Here is a 15,829-nt window from a genome sequence, read left to right as displayed (position 1 = left end):
TTTAATTGCAAAAATGTCCCTGATTAGCTTTCTAAGATGGTGTTACATGCAAATGTCGTTGTAAAAGTACAATATTTACATAAATGTCACCGCCCTGCCTACTACGACGGTCATATTGCAACCGACCTCGAAGGTGCGTCGTAAAAATGCCTTTTTTTAGTAGTGAAAAAACTAAGTTATTGAGTAACTCTCACTTACAACTCACATCATTTTATGCGAACGTGACATTTTTTTTAGTTTGTAATGCCAAATGGTTTTCTAAGATTACCGTTTCTCTTTCAGCAAATGAAAGAGAAAAATGTATTGAAGCACACAACAATAGTTTCATTAGGTGTAGTGGACAAGTTTCATTCCCCAAATTCTGGGGAAAGCATTTCTATCAAAGCAAGCAAGATTGAGACACTGAAGTTAACTACATGCATAAGTGATTAATTTTTGAATAAAATTGGTGTAACTTCCCTGGTGAGTATGAGCAGAAAACGTGAGAGAAAATATTTCAAAAAAAAGTGGAGAAAAAATAATAATAATTGTTGGATTTCAATATTTATTTTTATTTATTATACTTATTAAAGACATAATTGTTTTGTAAAAGGATAGATAAAGAGTGATTATCTTTTATTTATTAGATTTAATTACTTATTTAGTTTCTATAATTTTCAAACTTATTCCTTTTATTCCCTAGTGTTAATATGTGAATATTTTAGTCCTGAAATTTATATTTTAATTTCCAAAAAATTTCTGTTATTAAGATTTTTTAACTAAAAAAAAAATTAAAGACATATACTTTTTTTGGAGTGAGAATTAAAATGTAAATTTTAGAGACTAAAAAATTCACTTATTAAACTTAAGAACTAAAAAATTCATTTATTAATTATAAGACTAAAAGAGATAAGTATAAAAATTATTGAAATTAAATTGGTAATTAAATTTATTTATAATTATAGAATATAGATAATAAATAAATATAAAATGTTATTATTATTTGGTGGCTTAACCCCAAAGAAAACTAGGGTGCTCTTCTTGAAATACTAACTAAGACGACAAGGACAACATTATTTGACGACTTAACCCCAAACAAAGGCTCTGCAATTGCAAATTCAGAGGATGTCGATCTTCGAGTACAACGGAAGCGCCGTGGTGGCTATGGTCGGCAAGAACTGCTTCGCCATTGCCAGCGACCGAAGGCTCGGCGTTCAGCTCCAAACTATAGCCACGGATTTTCAACGCATTTCCAAGATTCACGACAAGCTCTTCATCGCTCTCTCTGGCCTCGCCACCGATGCTCAAACATTGTATGTAGTACTACCCTTTTCTATTTTCTTCTTTTCTTTTCTTTTTTCCCCAATTTTTTTTAATTGTTTTTTTGTTTTTCTTTGTTTACTTTTTTAAGGTATCAGCGTCTTGTTTTCCGGCACAAACTGTACCAGCTGCGTGAAGAGAGGGATATGAAACCAGAGACCTTTGCCAGTTTAGTCTCTGCTCTGCTCTATGAGAAAAGGTAATGCAATTTAGATATAAGGAAAGAAAAAAACTGTTCTGGATTTCTTTTGAAGGAGTATTTGTTGGAAGTTTTAATTTTTTGGCGATTTTAAAATGGGGTCTGCCTAGCGAAGTCGTATGAATGGAAATTGATTGTGGGTTGTTGTTATTAGTGAGTTTTGAAGGAATTGATTGATACCCTAGTGTATAGAGTAGATTTTCTTGTAATTATGGGATTCTAGGTTTCCTTTCAAAATGGCACTGGGATTTGAGTTTTATGATGAGGATGAGGTAATGGAATTCCTAGATGTTAGCTATAACTGTGTTTGTATGTCTTTGTCCTATGGTCATTAGTAGTGAGTAGCTCTAAGAAGACTCTTTTCACCACTCTGTAATTGACTGGAATTTATTGAGAAACACATGAGACTCGTTAAATAGGAATTGAGATCAGCATAATTTTGTGATTTTAAACAAATTTTAACCAATAATAAAGTGTGTGTTTAAGAGAATGTGTTAATGAGCATATTATTAGCCTTTTTACTGATAAATATTTATTTCTGAACTTAGCTGAGACAAACTGGAGTTTCTTTTGCAAAATACCTGTATGTATAAATGCCTACTTGTCGCTAGGAACCTAAATATTTCCCTTTTCTTTGTTGCCTACTTCAGTTTGTTTCACCCCTTCCTGATTTCTGTGCTCCCTTAAAAAAAAAAACAGGACATATTATGAGGAAGTCTATTATCCTTGTTTTGAATATAAAACATGTATATGACATTCTGGGGTTGGTTACTTTACATTTCCCTTCATCCTCCCTGTTTTTTTTATCACTGTGAAACAGTTTATTTATGAATTGTGACTTGATTTGGCTTGATAATGAGCTTAGTAAGGTAGTGATTGGCCCAGTTTTTTTTTTTTTTTTGCTTTCCTTCTTCTTAAATGGAGAAGTTAGACCAAACACATTTGGAGAAAATCTCTTAAGGACCTTAATTTTTTTTAAAAGAAAGTGGGTAGATTTTAAGCTATAGTTACCAAACAACTTCATATTTTATATTTAAAGATCTTATTTTATAATTTAACTTTAAATTAACTTTTTAGCTCTGCTCAAAAAAAGAAAAAACTTATAAGGTGAAAAAAGGTTGGGCCAAACATAGCCTAATACTTGTTAAAAAAGTACCTGAATCCAGAGTTATGATAATATTAGTCTATAATAGATAAGCTTTATTATTGCATAAGATATAAAGGCCTTATTAAGTCGTTTTGGTAGCTGAAATTGAATGTGTAGAGTTTTGAAATAAAACTGAGTTACCAACTTATCATTGTTATGTGAAAATTTAGTTCAAAGAGAGTCTTTTTTAACTCAGCATATGGTGAAAATGTTTTGGTTGCATTGTGGTTTGGAACTCCCAGATGGGAAACTGTATAGTGTAAACTGTTACCCACCATTCTGATGGTGGAGGGCTATCCTCTATGATAATCTTTTGGATTTGTGTTGATACCCACCATTCTGATGGTGGAGGGTCATCCTGCATGGTAGTCTTTTGGAATTTTGTTGATACTTACGATTCTAATGGTGGAGGGCTATAATCATCAGGAGACTTATTATTTTGTTTTGAGACTTGTGATTTAATTGTTTTGTTTATTCCTAGTTTAAAACTGTTGCACGAGTGTACGTATGTATATATGTACTTGCACCAGGGTACCTAGGTAATTTTCTCCTTTGTTATGCTGAATCATTCTCATCAATATCTGTCGTACTTCTCTTCCAACCTACGTAGGGTACTTGCAAAGGCACTCCTATGCTCAAGTCAGAAGTATACCATACATGTTATATTTATGGGTCTCAAGGTCCATGGGCCTTACCTCTTGATTAAGGGAATGTGATCTGAGATTACCTGATAGAGTTTAGACAGGATTAAAATAAGATAAGCTAGATTTCTTAATCTCCATAGAGCCAATATGTATTTGCGGGACTGTAACCTGTTCAGCCTTATATTGGCACAAGAGACTTCCTGATCTAGTGTATGACCGCTCTCGGCCATATCAGTACACATGTCCCCCAAGCCTCGAGTCCTTAAGAGGACTAAGAGGGTTACCTTTAACCGCTATAGTCCAAAGCATTTCATTATTTCTGAATATCTCAAGTGTTACGTATCCGAGGGACTGAACTATTCGGCCATATATTGCCTTTGAGGGACTTCCTAATATAGGGTGTGGCCTGGGGGGGTTCTCGGCCATATAAGTACAATATACATCCAGCTCATATATATATATATATATGTGTGTGTGTGTATCTTGTATCTTGAGATTTGATTTTGATATGATATGATGCTTCACAATTCAAAAATTAGCTTAGCAATTCACAATTTGAATGTTGACCAATATAGCTTATTGTAGGTTGAAGTTGAACCATGTTAAATTTTGTGCCTATTTGGCTCCCTTGTACTTGTTTGCAGACCTCTGATTATAAGAAATCACAGTAAACTGTGAGATTTAAAATTTTCTTGTTATTTTAAATTGTTAATAAACTCTTTTTTGGAACAGTGAAAACAAAGTTTGCGTTCTTTTGCTTTTCAGGTTTGGTCCATATTTTTGCCAGCCTGTAATTGCTGGATTAGGGGATGAAGACAAACCATTCATTTGCACAATGGATTGTATTGGCGCAAAGTAAGTTGAATTATTAGACAGTCCATATTTTCTTGTAGAGGGAGGTTGGTGATGTGCAAAATCTTGCAAATGTTAGCAATGTGTAGTATATATGTATAATGCTATTTAAGTGATATGTATGCACCATATACAGTTCTGAGCAATGGTTTGCATCTTTTTATGCATTTGGCTGAAGGTCTGAGTGTGAGACAACCATCATCTGCATATTTGAACAATTTTATTGACCTTTATTAATTCCAGCTATTCCATTTCCAGCTACTTGGAAATTAGATGTTGAATATCCTTGTAGTTTAGCCATTTGTAGTAACTTAGTTGGTAGCATTTTTCAGAGGGCAACAGTGCATTGTCACTGTCATAGCCTCTCTCTCTCTTCTCTCCCTATCTTTTGTACTCTATATATATGTACTATTTTGAATTCAATAAAGTAAGGGAAGAAAGCTTTATTCTGGTCTCCTTCAACTTTAGACATGAGAACAGATCTTATAAATGTTTTGTTCTTCCAAGTTTCAATAGCCTAAAAATTGGTGGTTTTCTATCCTATGATCAGTGTTGTTAAATAGCTGCTATAGAGGTGCTATATAGCTATTGCATAGCGAAATTTCTCGGATCTGTGATTGCGACTCCATCCGCTATTGCAGCTGCTATCAGTGTTGTGGTTGCAGCATGCATCCCACATCCTGTTGTCATCTCTGACAAGTCTCCAGGCAATTGAACTTTTGAGTTAATATTATGCCAAGTTTTATGTATTTTATTTTATTTTCATAATTTTTTATACATATGTAATTGATATATATCATATATTTCAACCATTATGTGACTTCCGCTATATGCCCGTGATGCTATCTGCTATATGATATAGCATATTATTGGCTTTTTGCCATTTTCTGCAATGCACAATTGATAACACTGCCTATGATACAAAACAAGTAAAAAATTAATTGGGTAGTTAATAAAAGATAAAAGCAAGTTGGGGTTGGCAAAAATGATTTACAAGGGAAGTGATGAAGATGGACCAAATTTGTGAAACTAGAAGCTTAAATTTGTATACTCATACATATGTATTATATGTTGCTGCATTTTTGTTGGAACAAAACTCTTGTATTTTTAAGTAGGTATCTTTGGCATAACACTTCATTTGGGATGAGATTAAGTGTTGGTTATGTTTCGTGGAAAGAACATTGCCTTTTTTATTAGGTTTCACTAACAGCTGATAAAGTAGCGGCTTTGCTCCATTTATTTTTTCTTTGTTGTTATCTGTTTAATTAGTTTGCTCAGCAGGATTGCTTATCCTCCATTAGTCTCTTTCTCATATGCCCACATCTAATTTGAAATTGTTCTAGATTGATTGTACCTTTAATGCAAGATTATTCTTCCCCTAAATTAAATAACCTGTAAGTTGTATATTGTCATATGCCTACATCTTCTGTATCCTCTAATCTGAAATTGTTCTAGATTGATTGTGCCTTTTAAGCAATTCTTCCACCTAAATTAAATAACCTGTAAGTTGTATATTGTCATATGAGCTGGATGTATGTAATTCTTTATCTTACTATTTTCTTGTATGCAGGGAGCTTGCAAAAGATTTTGTTGTTTCTGGCACTGCATCTGAGTCTCTGTATGGTGCTTGTGAGGCAATGTTTAAGCCTGACATGGTAGGTCACAAAACTTGTTTGTTTTTTGTGGTTTTGCAAATTAATGTAGTCGTGTTTTACCATACTTAACATGGATAATTTCTAGCAATCAACCCAGAAACAATCCATTTTTTGTACTATTGTAGACATTATATTGCACCATATTTATTGAATAAGCTTCATTGCGAAAGTATAGACGAATAATCAAATCATCATAGGTTTTTATTAAGTCTAATAAGTTTGACTAATCATTGTGCAAGTGAATTCGGGATGGTATTTTATTTGGGAAGGGAGGAAGTCTGTATAAAATATCAATACATAATAAAATGCTATTGCATATGCAGACATATATGAGGTTAATTCAAGTATTTATCAAGTTATAAAACTGCATCATTGGTAGAAATGTCTAATAATCCAGGACAAAATATTTGAATGGGAACAAGATGTTCTATGGTGTGTTAGTCTGGGATTCAAATTCTAAAGACCATTAATGCTTTAATAGTGCCTTAATTTTGCGGATTGGTTTCAGCATCAAAGTTTTCCACTTTCATACTTGTGATTTAACGTCAAAGATCTTTAAGCATAGTTTCTCAATGTTCATTAAAGAGACACAGCTTATATTTTTTCTGCCTGGTTTCTAATCATGACACAGGAACCAGAGGAATTGTTTGAGACCATCTCCCAAGCACTGCTATCATCTGTAGATCGTGATTGTTTGAGTGGCTGGGGAGGACATGTCTATGTTGTGTAAGCTTACAAATTCTGATTCTCTTAGCAGTTTGATCTTTAGATTTTTAGATGCTGCTGTTGTCAATTTCCCATCTGAGTACTTGTACAAGCCACTGGCCAGACCGGAAGTTCTGACTTTTGCATCTATTAAAAATAATTTTCACAATAAGGCATGATGAAAACAAATCCTGAGTAGGGAAGTTCCTCTAATCTATTAGGCCATTGTCTGCTGTTGTGACTTCTAATCGTTATTTTTACCAATTGCTATAATCACTTTCAAAGAGAAACTTGCAACACTCTATTTGTTCCCTAAAATGTTGTCTTACATCCTCTTTTTATTACTTTTATAACTATTTTTCTTCCTCGAAATTAGGACATTTAACTTTGATTTTATGCCTAATCATAATATATTATTGTAAGGGCTTATTGGTGAGGAATTAGGACATTTAACTTTGATTTTATGCCTAATCATAATATATTATTGTAAGGGCTTATTGGTATGTTGATCTGTCTTCTGCAGCACGCCAAATGAAGTGAAGGAAAGGATTTTGAAGGGAAGGATGGATTGAATTATAAGCCACCTGGGATTTCTGTTTAGCTTGGAGCTGAATGTCATGACATTTACCCTCCTTTGTTTTAAAGGGTACCTTGTTATTGTGGCTCTTTAGATAAAATGTACCCTGAAATTTATATATTGACGGTTTCACTTGTTCTATATTTAGATTATCAGTGAAAAGGAGATACTTGAGTTGGGCATGTTGTGAATTTGAGTGGCCTATTGGAATGTTTTTCAGTGCAGACTGGCATGCAAAGCACGAGAATGATACAAGAATTGCCTCAAATCTATTTCTCCCGTTTTTTTCTTCCTTTCTTCTGGTGTTCTTGTATAAATGATTATTTGCTTTCAAAAAGGGTATTAAAAGTCTTTTTTTAAAAAAATAAACTACTTAAAAAAAAAAGTTCTCAGAAGGTTAATAAAGTTAATGTGGTTGAGATGAGAGAACCTACCAAAGGTGAGCAGTTAGATTGGTGCACAAAATGATGTGTAGAAACACTGCTTCTTTCTTCTACTTCATATTTTGATTGCGTACATACATTGTTTTCAACTGGATCCAATGAATTTGATTGAAGATATTATAGAGAAAATTAGCGGATGGAACGGGAGGCAGATCCTTTGGTTTTCCCTGCAAGATCCATTGCATCACGTGATTTAGCATGATTTTGAGGATAATTTTGCTAATATAAATTTAGAACCCTCTAAGGATGAAATGACTCACTTGTGTCTTTAATTTAAATACATTTCTTGAAAACATGTTTGAATGTCTTAAAAATGAAATAAACTAACCGATTGAACTGATTAAATCAGGAATCAGTTAAGCTTTTTTGCTCGAATATAATTTAATTTAGCTACAGTCCAACCACAAATTTAACTGCTTGAACTAATTAAATTATAATATGAAAGTTATGTCAATTTAATTTTTAGTTAGATTTTTAAAGGACTGGTTTAATTTGCATTTAAATATGACTATTATTATGCCTAAGGCACAATATCACTTGAATTCCTATTTGTTATTTGCTTGTTAGCCAAATTTTAGAACTTTTATGGGCGATTTACAATTAGCCAAATTCCTACTTGATAACAATGTAATATTGTTTTATATTATTAGTGCAAGATAATTATATGTTCATGGTTTTCTTATTGTTTGTAAAATTATGGCTAGGCCAGGAATGCTTTTACATTTTATGTTTGTTAAACTAAAAGGTTTAGAAGGTGGAAAAAATCTGTGAATAAAAAGGTGGAATAAAATTTTGATATTCTTGTAATACCTACTTCTTTAGTTATTATTTTAAAAATGATATTTTTTATTTTAAAAAAATAAAATAGGAAAAATAATTGTACATACTGAGTATCTTAATTTTAATAAAAGAGGTACATATCTAAAAATACTGAAAATATTTTCCAAAAAAAGAGAAAGAGGAAGATAAAGGTTAAAAAGGCATCAAAAGTTTTGTCCCGCAAGTGGTGCGCTTCTCCCTTATGGACGTTTTTGCGGCCTAGGGCAAGGAAATGAATCATTATGCTAAAATTGAAATTAGAAGAGATCTTATATGATGCATGCGGCACATTTTTTAGATTTAGTTTAACAATTTTATTGTAAAGTATCTAACTCAATTGATTAAGGCCAGTTATTATAAATTTTTTAATAACATCTTTAATTTTTACAGATAAATAAAAATTTAACAATTTTACTTCCTGTTTAAAAATTATTATAAATATATTTCATAAAACATTTCAATTAATTTTTAATTTTTTTTATTAGTTGAAAATTTTATTTGACTATTTTATAAACAATTTTTTTAGTAGTTTTTAGCGCTTTTTAAAACACTACTTGAAATAGCGTTTTTTAAAATGCTATAGCTTCTAACTTCTAATTTTTTATATTTTTTTTATCCTTAATATATTTATCAAATTTCTTGATTATCCTTTTTAAATATATCATAGTTTTATTATTTTTATGTCGTTTAACAAATTAGTTTTATAGAACACTTATAATTAACAAGTTAATTTTTCAGCTTTCAGCAACTAGTTTTCAGCTTTCACCTATGGCTATGTTTTGACAAGGTATTCAGTTAGCTTCTAACTTTTTTTACTAGCTAAAAAGCTGGTTTGACTGTTCGGTAAATAATTTTTTAAGTAGCTTCTAGCATTTTTTAAAACGCTAATTTCTAACTTTTTTTATTTTCTTCCATTTTTATCCTTAATATATTTATCACTTTTTTTTATTACCCTTTTTAAATAAATCATAATTTTATTATTTTTCAGTCATTTTTTACTTATAATTTAATAATGTAAAATTGTCTAACACAATTGAAGGTGAAAAGCTAGCTGAAAGCTAGATGGTAGTTGAAGTTGAAAAATTAACTTATTAAATTATAAATGTTTGATAAAATTAGTCGCTGAAGTGGCTGAACAGTTTAAAATGACAGAAAAATGATTTATTAAAAAGGATAACTAGGAAATTAGATAAAAATGAAAGAAAATATAAAAAATCAGAAGCTAGAAGCCAACATTTCAAAAAATGTTACTTCAAGTAACATTTAAAAAAACACTAGAAGCTACTAAAAAAAATTATTTATCAAATCGTCAAACAAATTTTTCAATTAATAAAATAACATAAAAACTAGCTGAAATGTGCCTTGTCGAACATAGTCATAATCATAAATGGTATTTACATATTACATTATCATATTAGGTAATATTATTGAATTTTGTAATAATTATTTTAAAAGTTATATCTAACATGATTTTTAATTAATTGGTAATGTAAAAATTGTTACACCATGTATAAAATTAAACTTTAAATTTATTTAGTTGTATTTTTTATACAATGAAATTGTATTAAAAAATTGAGCTATTTTGCAACTTGACTGTATTTTTTTAATTAAAAGTTACAAAAATTGTTTTGTTTTATATATACAATGAAAGGTTCACAAGTTGAGGTAAGCAAGCAGCAGCAATTGCTACCTGAAACCTTCAATTTTGGAATAAGGTATATTGCAACTTAAGGATAATGTTTAGCTTTTGCTTTGCACGTAAGCTGCCTTATCCAAAAAGAGAAAAGTTGATGGGGGTATTATATTAATAGGAATAGCCAAGAATCTGGAATATTTGGAATACATGAAAACGGTTTCCTATTACTTGACATGCAAGTTTTGTTCATCTTCAAAGAAATTTCCAAACTTGTGCTTTCATCCATCGATGTCCTCAAATACCTCTATCACTTCTTTCCCAACCCATCAATTCTTTTGGCTAATTAGTAATTACCCTTAATTTTTTGGTCCTTCAATGGAACGTGAAGAAGGCAAACAACCTCCCCAAAAAACCCCATTACACAATCAACATGAGCAAGCTAATTCTGACAACAATTTTGTTCAAGAAAATAACTTGCAAGAGCAAAGTGGGACATTCACAACTTTTGCATCATTTGAAAGTGAAACTGAGGGTGAGTCCTCTTTTGATGACAATGATTATGATGCTGATTTTTTCCTGAGCCAAGAGTTCGAATCAGAACTTCAATTTCTTGAGAGTGAAGGAAGCAATGACAACGGCGATGATTATGATAATGAAGATGACGAAGATATGGAAGAAGATGAGATCGATGTAGATGAATTGACTTATGAGGAATTGATTGAGTTGGGAGATTTTATAGGACAAGAGAAGAGAGGGTTGTCAGCACATGAGATCTGTTCATGCTTGCATTCTCACACTTTCCATTCTGCTGAAAACAAAAGTGGAATTGATCGTTGTGTGATTTGTCAGGTCGAATATGAAGAAGGTGAATCTTTGGTGGCAATTCAGTGTGAGCACCCTTATCACACAGATTGCATAAGCAAGTGGCTCCAAATTAAGAAGGTTTGCCCAATATGTAACATCGAAATTTCAGCTCCCAAGATGGTTAGTTAAGAATATATAGTTGGTTTTTAGATAGTGTAAAATTTATGCTTCCTTACTTTGTGCAATCTTAATTAATTTGAAATACTTGAGAAAATAAAAGCTGCTCTGGAGCTTAATTTGTAACATTGTAAATAACAGAAATTTGATGTTCCAAGGTATAAAAGTGATTGAAAATCAAATTATACTTTATTATCAATTCTTTGTTTCATTTCGTGAATACGTTGATGGATATGAAGAAATTAATGTGTTTGGTCCATTTGTTTACATTTTAGTAGAATTGATTTTGAAAACTTGAGGTTATTAATTCATGTATTAAAATAATATTTTAAAATTAAAATGAATTCAGGAAAAATATGTTTGTTTGAATAATAAAAAAAACTAACTATTAGCACGACAAGTAATCCTATGGAAAACATCAATTCTTCCTATTTGTCAAAAGTGCATGCATTGGACTAAATATGTTTTCAATGCGATAAATATGGCACAGCATACCAATATCTCATGTCAGAGCACCTTCATCACTAAACTCCAAGTAGTTAGATACACATTAATTTCTTTCACATTATTGACTTGTAGTAAAATGTTGGTGGCACGTGAAGGTGTCAAGGTGAGAAGGTTCGTTGCTGTTTCTTTGGAGGCTGTCATGCCGTAACTTGCTAAATTAAAGACTATGTCTACGTATGTATCACACCTAGTTATTTATTTACTTAAAAGAAGGCTTTAGCCTAGCCGACACAGAACATTCAGTGGACTTATAGTATATAGAATTAATACAAGATGATACTTAAAAATATATAAATCATGACAAAGAGGCAAATTAGAGAAAGAATCAAAATATATCAAGCTGCTAGAAGCCTATTTCCTCAATATGTCGTTGGAAACTTAAAATAACATCAATCAAAGGACTCGCTTCAATATTCTATAGTTGCTTATCTTAATTTAAAATCATATAGAACAAAGCATTACGTGAGATGTAAAAAGAAAAAAAAACCATTACGTGGAGCAATGGTGGCATTTTACTTTTGTCAATGCATTAGAACAAATTGTAGCCGTTAAAATGGTTCAATTTCATGGGGCTTGCCTTTTTAAAGTGGGCTAAACAGGGCAATTCGTGAGACAGCTGTTGTCCCATTTACCAAGTTTTATATTTGAGATAAATTTTAGGCTAAATTATTAATCTGGTATGTCTATTTAATTAAGCAATTTAGTTTAGTCTATTTATTTAATGCAATGTTTGCTTTTCGCTAGTGTCGTTTAAATTTTTAGCAGAGGTGTCCTACATGGTGACTATGCCTGTGTTCATTTCAATGGAAAGAGGAGCGGAGAATGTTACTGGATCGTAGAAAAGGAAAGAAATATGATCTTTCGTTCGTTCGGTTCTGTAGAAAGTTATAGTAAAATCTATATGAAATCAGTGGGCTTCACGGATGCAGATTTCTTCATAAAACAGCAGAAATTAATGCAAAGAAAGGATACAGTAAAAATGAGAAATTGAGGGTTTCCAAATTTAACCCTGTTGATGTCGACTATGGAAACGAGTCTGTGTGCACCCGAAAGTAAATAAAATCGAATGTGCTGGTAACCAAAATCGAATTTATGGGTAGGATTCGATTATGACTTGCATTTTGTTTTCAAATACCTCTGACTCTTTTATGCGGCTTTCTGCTTCCCTTGCCTAGTTTACAAACATCCTATTCTATCTCTCCCATAATCGAATAAATAATATATGTTAATCGGGAAAATTATATTTACTCCTCAAAAGTAAGATATTTTCGGATCAACACAAGAATTTTTACTAAATGATTTTATTAAAAAATAAATGTTTAAAGATGAAACATAAAATCCATTCTTGATTGTGAGTTTTCTTTTATTTAACAAGTAAGTTCGTAGTTTTCAACTTATCAGAGAACACATATCACAATTATAATTTCGATAAATATATCCATTTTTATTACAATAATATAGTAGTTTATAAGATAATAAGGAAACTTTGGTAAAAGTGTTTTCGATTTAATGATTAGTTTTATAACAATTTCGATAATAATAAGAAGAACGGATTGGAAAAGTAAAGTTTTGAAAAGAAATGAAGATTGAAAAGAGTAAAGGGTTTAGAAATGTGCAACAACAAAAAAATAGACATGAGTTCATAAAAGATGAGAATTGAATACATAAATGATGACCTGTTGAACCTGTAGTCAATTTTCAATGGTAAGCGTTGTTGGTGTTTCACGAATTAAGATATAGTGTTTCAATCCCTGAAAATTGGCAATTAGTAGTTTTATTTATAGACTTTTAATACTAACGATCAAATTATATGATTTCGACACGTGTGCAACGATACTCCTAGATACATTAATCAACACTAATAACTATCTTCGTATAACTTCTCCACAACCGTGTCAACTGGTACTTCAATTGTCGAAAAAGATTTCGTTTCTGAGCACTTTCCAATCTGACATGCCTTAATGAAATTATCGAAATCGTCAATCCTAATCAAAATAACTTCCTTCGATTGCATAATCAACTTCTTGAATTTTAAACCGTTTTGATCGCTTTTGAATGGATTCTTCTACTCCTTGCGAAACCATTTCATCGAAACATAATTTTCATAACTTAGTCAAATTTTAAATAACAAAAGTAACAGATGCCCCCTAAAACTAGTGTGTTCGAGTAGCATCTTTCGACAATATAGCATTTTTGGTGTTGGACGTAATCTAATCATGGTTGTGATTTTCATGCTAATCGATAAGAGATGATTACCTCTTTTACGACTATAACTGCCTACCCTGTTAATGTGTCATATTAAAATCAAATCATTAGTTCAAAAGATGTTTACTTTATTCAAATTTTGAATTTTTTTCAATCTTTTAAACCCTATATATATAACTCAAACGTCAGTCGGACTTCCATTACTTCCTTGCTATCCCTAATTCACGAACTTAAGTTCTCTTCTCTTGTGAGCAATCTTCTCCATCTTCCTTTCTATTCTCATCAATGGCGGCCTCCTCTCAATACAATACTTCCGCAGATCAAGTGGCCTCTATGAGTACTGAGGGAAGCATACCACTACCAACACCTACTGTATCAACGACGACCACCAACAAAGGCATTGAGCTAATTCTCATTCTAAGACATGAAGAAGAGTGCAAGAAAGTATGGGAAACCTAGGTACTACTCCCAGCTTCTTTGAACTCTAAAAACATTTGCTTTGCAGGTCCTTACCGTCCTGAACTGGATTATGAAGCCATTAGTAGTTGGTTCCCCACTTATGAGGATGAACATCTTATAATCCATAAGGAAACCATTAGCAGTGAATTCTTGAAAGAAAAGAGTGGAATTTTTAGGGATTCTCCCCCAAAGGATAGGAAAATATTTTTAGCTGGCTTGCTCATGTAAAAGCCAAAAAATCCCAACATTGGAAGAACATAGGCATCTATGACTTGATCCAATTAAGCAAGTATGACATTGTTAGTCTAGATATGTTGTCGCAACCTACCCTTTGGCGGGAGGGCGACGCGTGACTCGCGGGTGCGTGTTCCAAGAAAGGAATACGCGCGGAGTCGCCACCAACGTTTATTTGAGGAAAACGTCGAAAAAACCGGAAAAGATGTGATCTACGAACTTTAAGTGAAATATTCGGGAGTTGTATTTACACACGAGGAAGGTATTAGCACCCCACACGTCCGTCACAAGAGATGACAACCTTTAATCAAATGTGCAAATATGACTTCAATTTATGTTATCTTCCCTTTTTACGTTCTCATGTCTTTTTTATGCCTTTTTATATTTTTATCTTTTTGTGGTCGACAAGGGTGTTTCCCTTTGCTCTTACGTATTCCTCAATTGTGATGAGAGAATCAGACCTACGTAGTTCTTTTGTGAACAAAGCGTTTTGGTTAAGTTATTTTTTATCCTTTTTTGGAAGATATGTTTTTATTGAATGAAAGGTCATTTAAGGCGTTGGACCATTAGACAATCTTTCGATTATTTTGAAAAGTGAGAAAACATTAAGGCATTGGACCATTAATTATTCTTTTGAAAGAGGTAACAAAGTTACATATTGATTTTAGGCTTTTTAGAAATTTTAACCAATAAGAGCGGAAAAGACCATTTCAAGGCGTTGGACCTTTGAAAATGGCTTTTTTAGGCGATGACAAAAGTTTGGTTTATGAATTGATTTTAGCCTTAGTTTCACTTTGGTTATTAGTCGATTCGATTTAAGAAAGAGAAATACCAAAGAAAAACGTCCGATTGATTTTTTTGATTTATTTTACTAAAAGATATTTTTGATTATTATATTATTATTTTACCTCTTTTTGGTTTCCAACGTGGTTACGGCATGACCGAACGGTCATATTTCATTTTAACAGAAATTAACGAATGTTACAATTCAAATGATCGGTGGAAATTTATTTTATTTTTTGATTAAGCGAGAAAATGACTTAAATAAATGACTAAAGCACGTCAAAAGGGGGTACGAAAAGTAAATGAAATGAAAATAAAAGCACGTGAAACAAATGAGGACCACTAAGGGTACATAGAATGAATTGAAAAGTTCGATTTCGGGAACTTACCGGTTGAAGACCAAAGAACGACGAAGAACGAACGAAGAACGTCGAAGAACGGTTGAAAATCTTCGCGAAATCACCCACGAAAACGTTACGGAAGCGCCTTGGCTTGGATTTTCTTCACGAAAACAATTTTTCTCAATAATTTTAAGTGATCCCGAAATACCAGAAGGGATGAACATTTTTGTTCTTCCCTCCTTCCCTTATTTATAGGAAAAGGAAGGAGATGCTGGCCACTTAGCTTGCCCAGGCGAGCTAGGTTGCTTCCTCCAGAAGCAACCGCATTCTGAAGGAACATCCT

The 15,829-nt window shown here is 32.2% G+C and overlaps 2 protein-coding genes across 2 annotated transcripts; both read left to right on the top strand.

The window, feature by feature from the left end:
• Window positions 1-1,006: 1,006 nt before the first annotated feature.
• On the top strand, window positions 1,007-7,373 carry LOC100527027 (20S proteasome beta subunit C1). The gene is made up of 6 exons (NM_001250592.3): window positions 1,007-1,292; window positions 1,391-1,498; window positions 4,055-4,144; window positions 5,712-5,796; window positions 6,428-6,522; window positions 7,025-7,373. The coding sequence occupies exons 1-6, from the start codon at window positions 1,105-1,107 to the stop codon at window positions 7,071-7,073; spliced, it is 615 nt and encodes a 204-aa protein (NP_001237521.2). The 5' UTR covers window positions 1,007-1,104; the 3' UTR covers window positions 7,074-7,373.
• Window positions 7,374-10,190: 2,817 nt separating this feature from the next.
• On the top strand, window positions 10,191-11,780 carry LOC100780686 (E3 ubiquitin ligase BIG BROTHER-related). The gene is made up of 2 exons (XM_006596149.4): window positions 10,191-10,960; window positions 11,537-11,780. Exons 1-2 carry the CDS (start codon window positions 10,352-10,354, stop codon window positions 11,537-11,539), a joined length of 612 nt encoding a protein of 203 aa, XP_006596212.1. The 5' UTR covers window positions 10,191-10,351; the 3' UTR covers window positions 11,540-11,780.
• Window positions 11,781-15,829: the final 4,049 nt, after the last annotated feature.

The sequence above is a fragment of the Glycine max genome, chromosome 14 (assembly GCF_000004515.6).
Source record: "Glycine max cultivar Williams 82 chromosome 14, Glycine_max_v4.0, whole genome shotgun sequence".
Taxonomy (NCBI): domain Eukaryota; kingdom Viridiplantae; phylum Streptophyta; class Magnoliopsida; order Fabales; family Fabaceae; genus Glycine; species Glycine max.
This window is presented reverse-complemented; position numbering and strand designations above follow the sequence as displayed.

What these genes read in the sequence shown, in the direction of transcription:
- LOC100780686 (XM_006596149.4), top strand. Translation starts at nt 10,352, where the DNA reads ATGGAACGTGAAGAAGGCAAACAACCTCCCCAAAAAACCCCATTACAC.
- LOC100527027 (NM_001250592.3), top strand. Translation starts at nt 1,105, where the DNA reads ATGTCGATCTTCGAGTACAACGGAAGCGCCGTGGTGGCTATGGTCGGC. An exon ending in CAATGTTTAAGCCTGACATG is followed by an intron (nt 5,797 to 6,427) that starts GTAGGTCACAAA and finishes ATCATGACACAG; the next exon opens with GAACCAGAGGAATTGTTTGA. An exon ending in GGAGGACATGTCTATGTTGT is followed by an intron (nt 6,523 to 7,024) that starts GTAAGCTTACAA and finishes TGTCTTCTGCAG; the next exon opens with CACGCCAAATGAAGTGAAGG.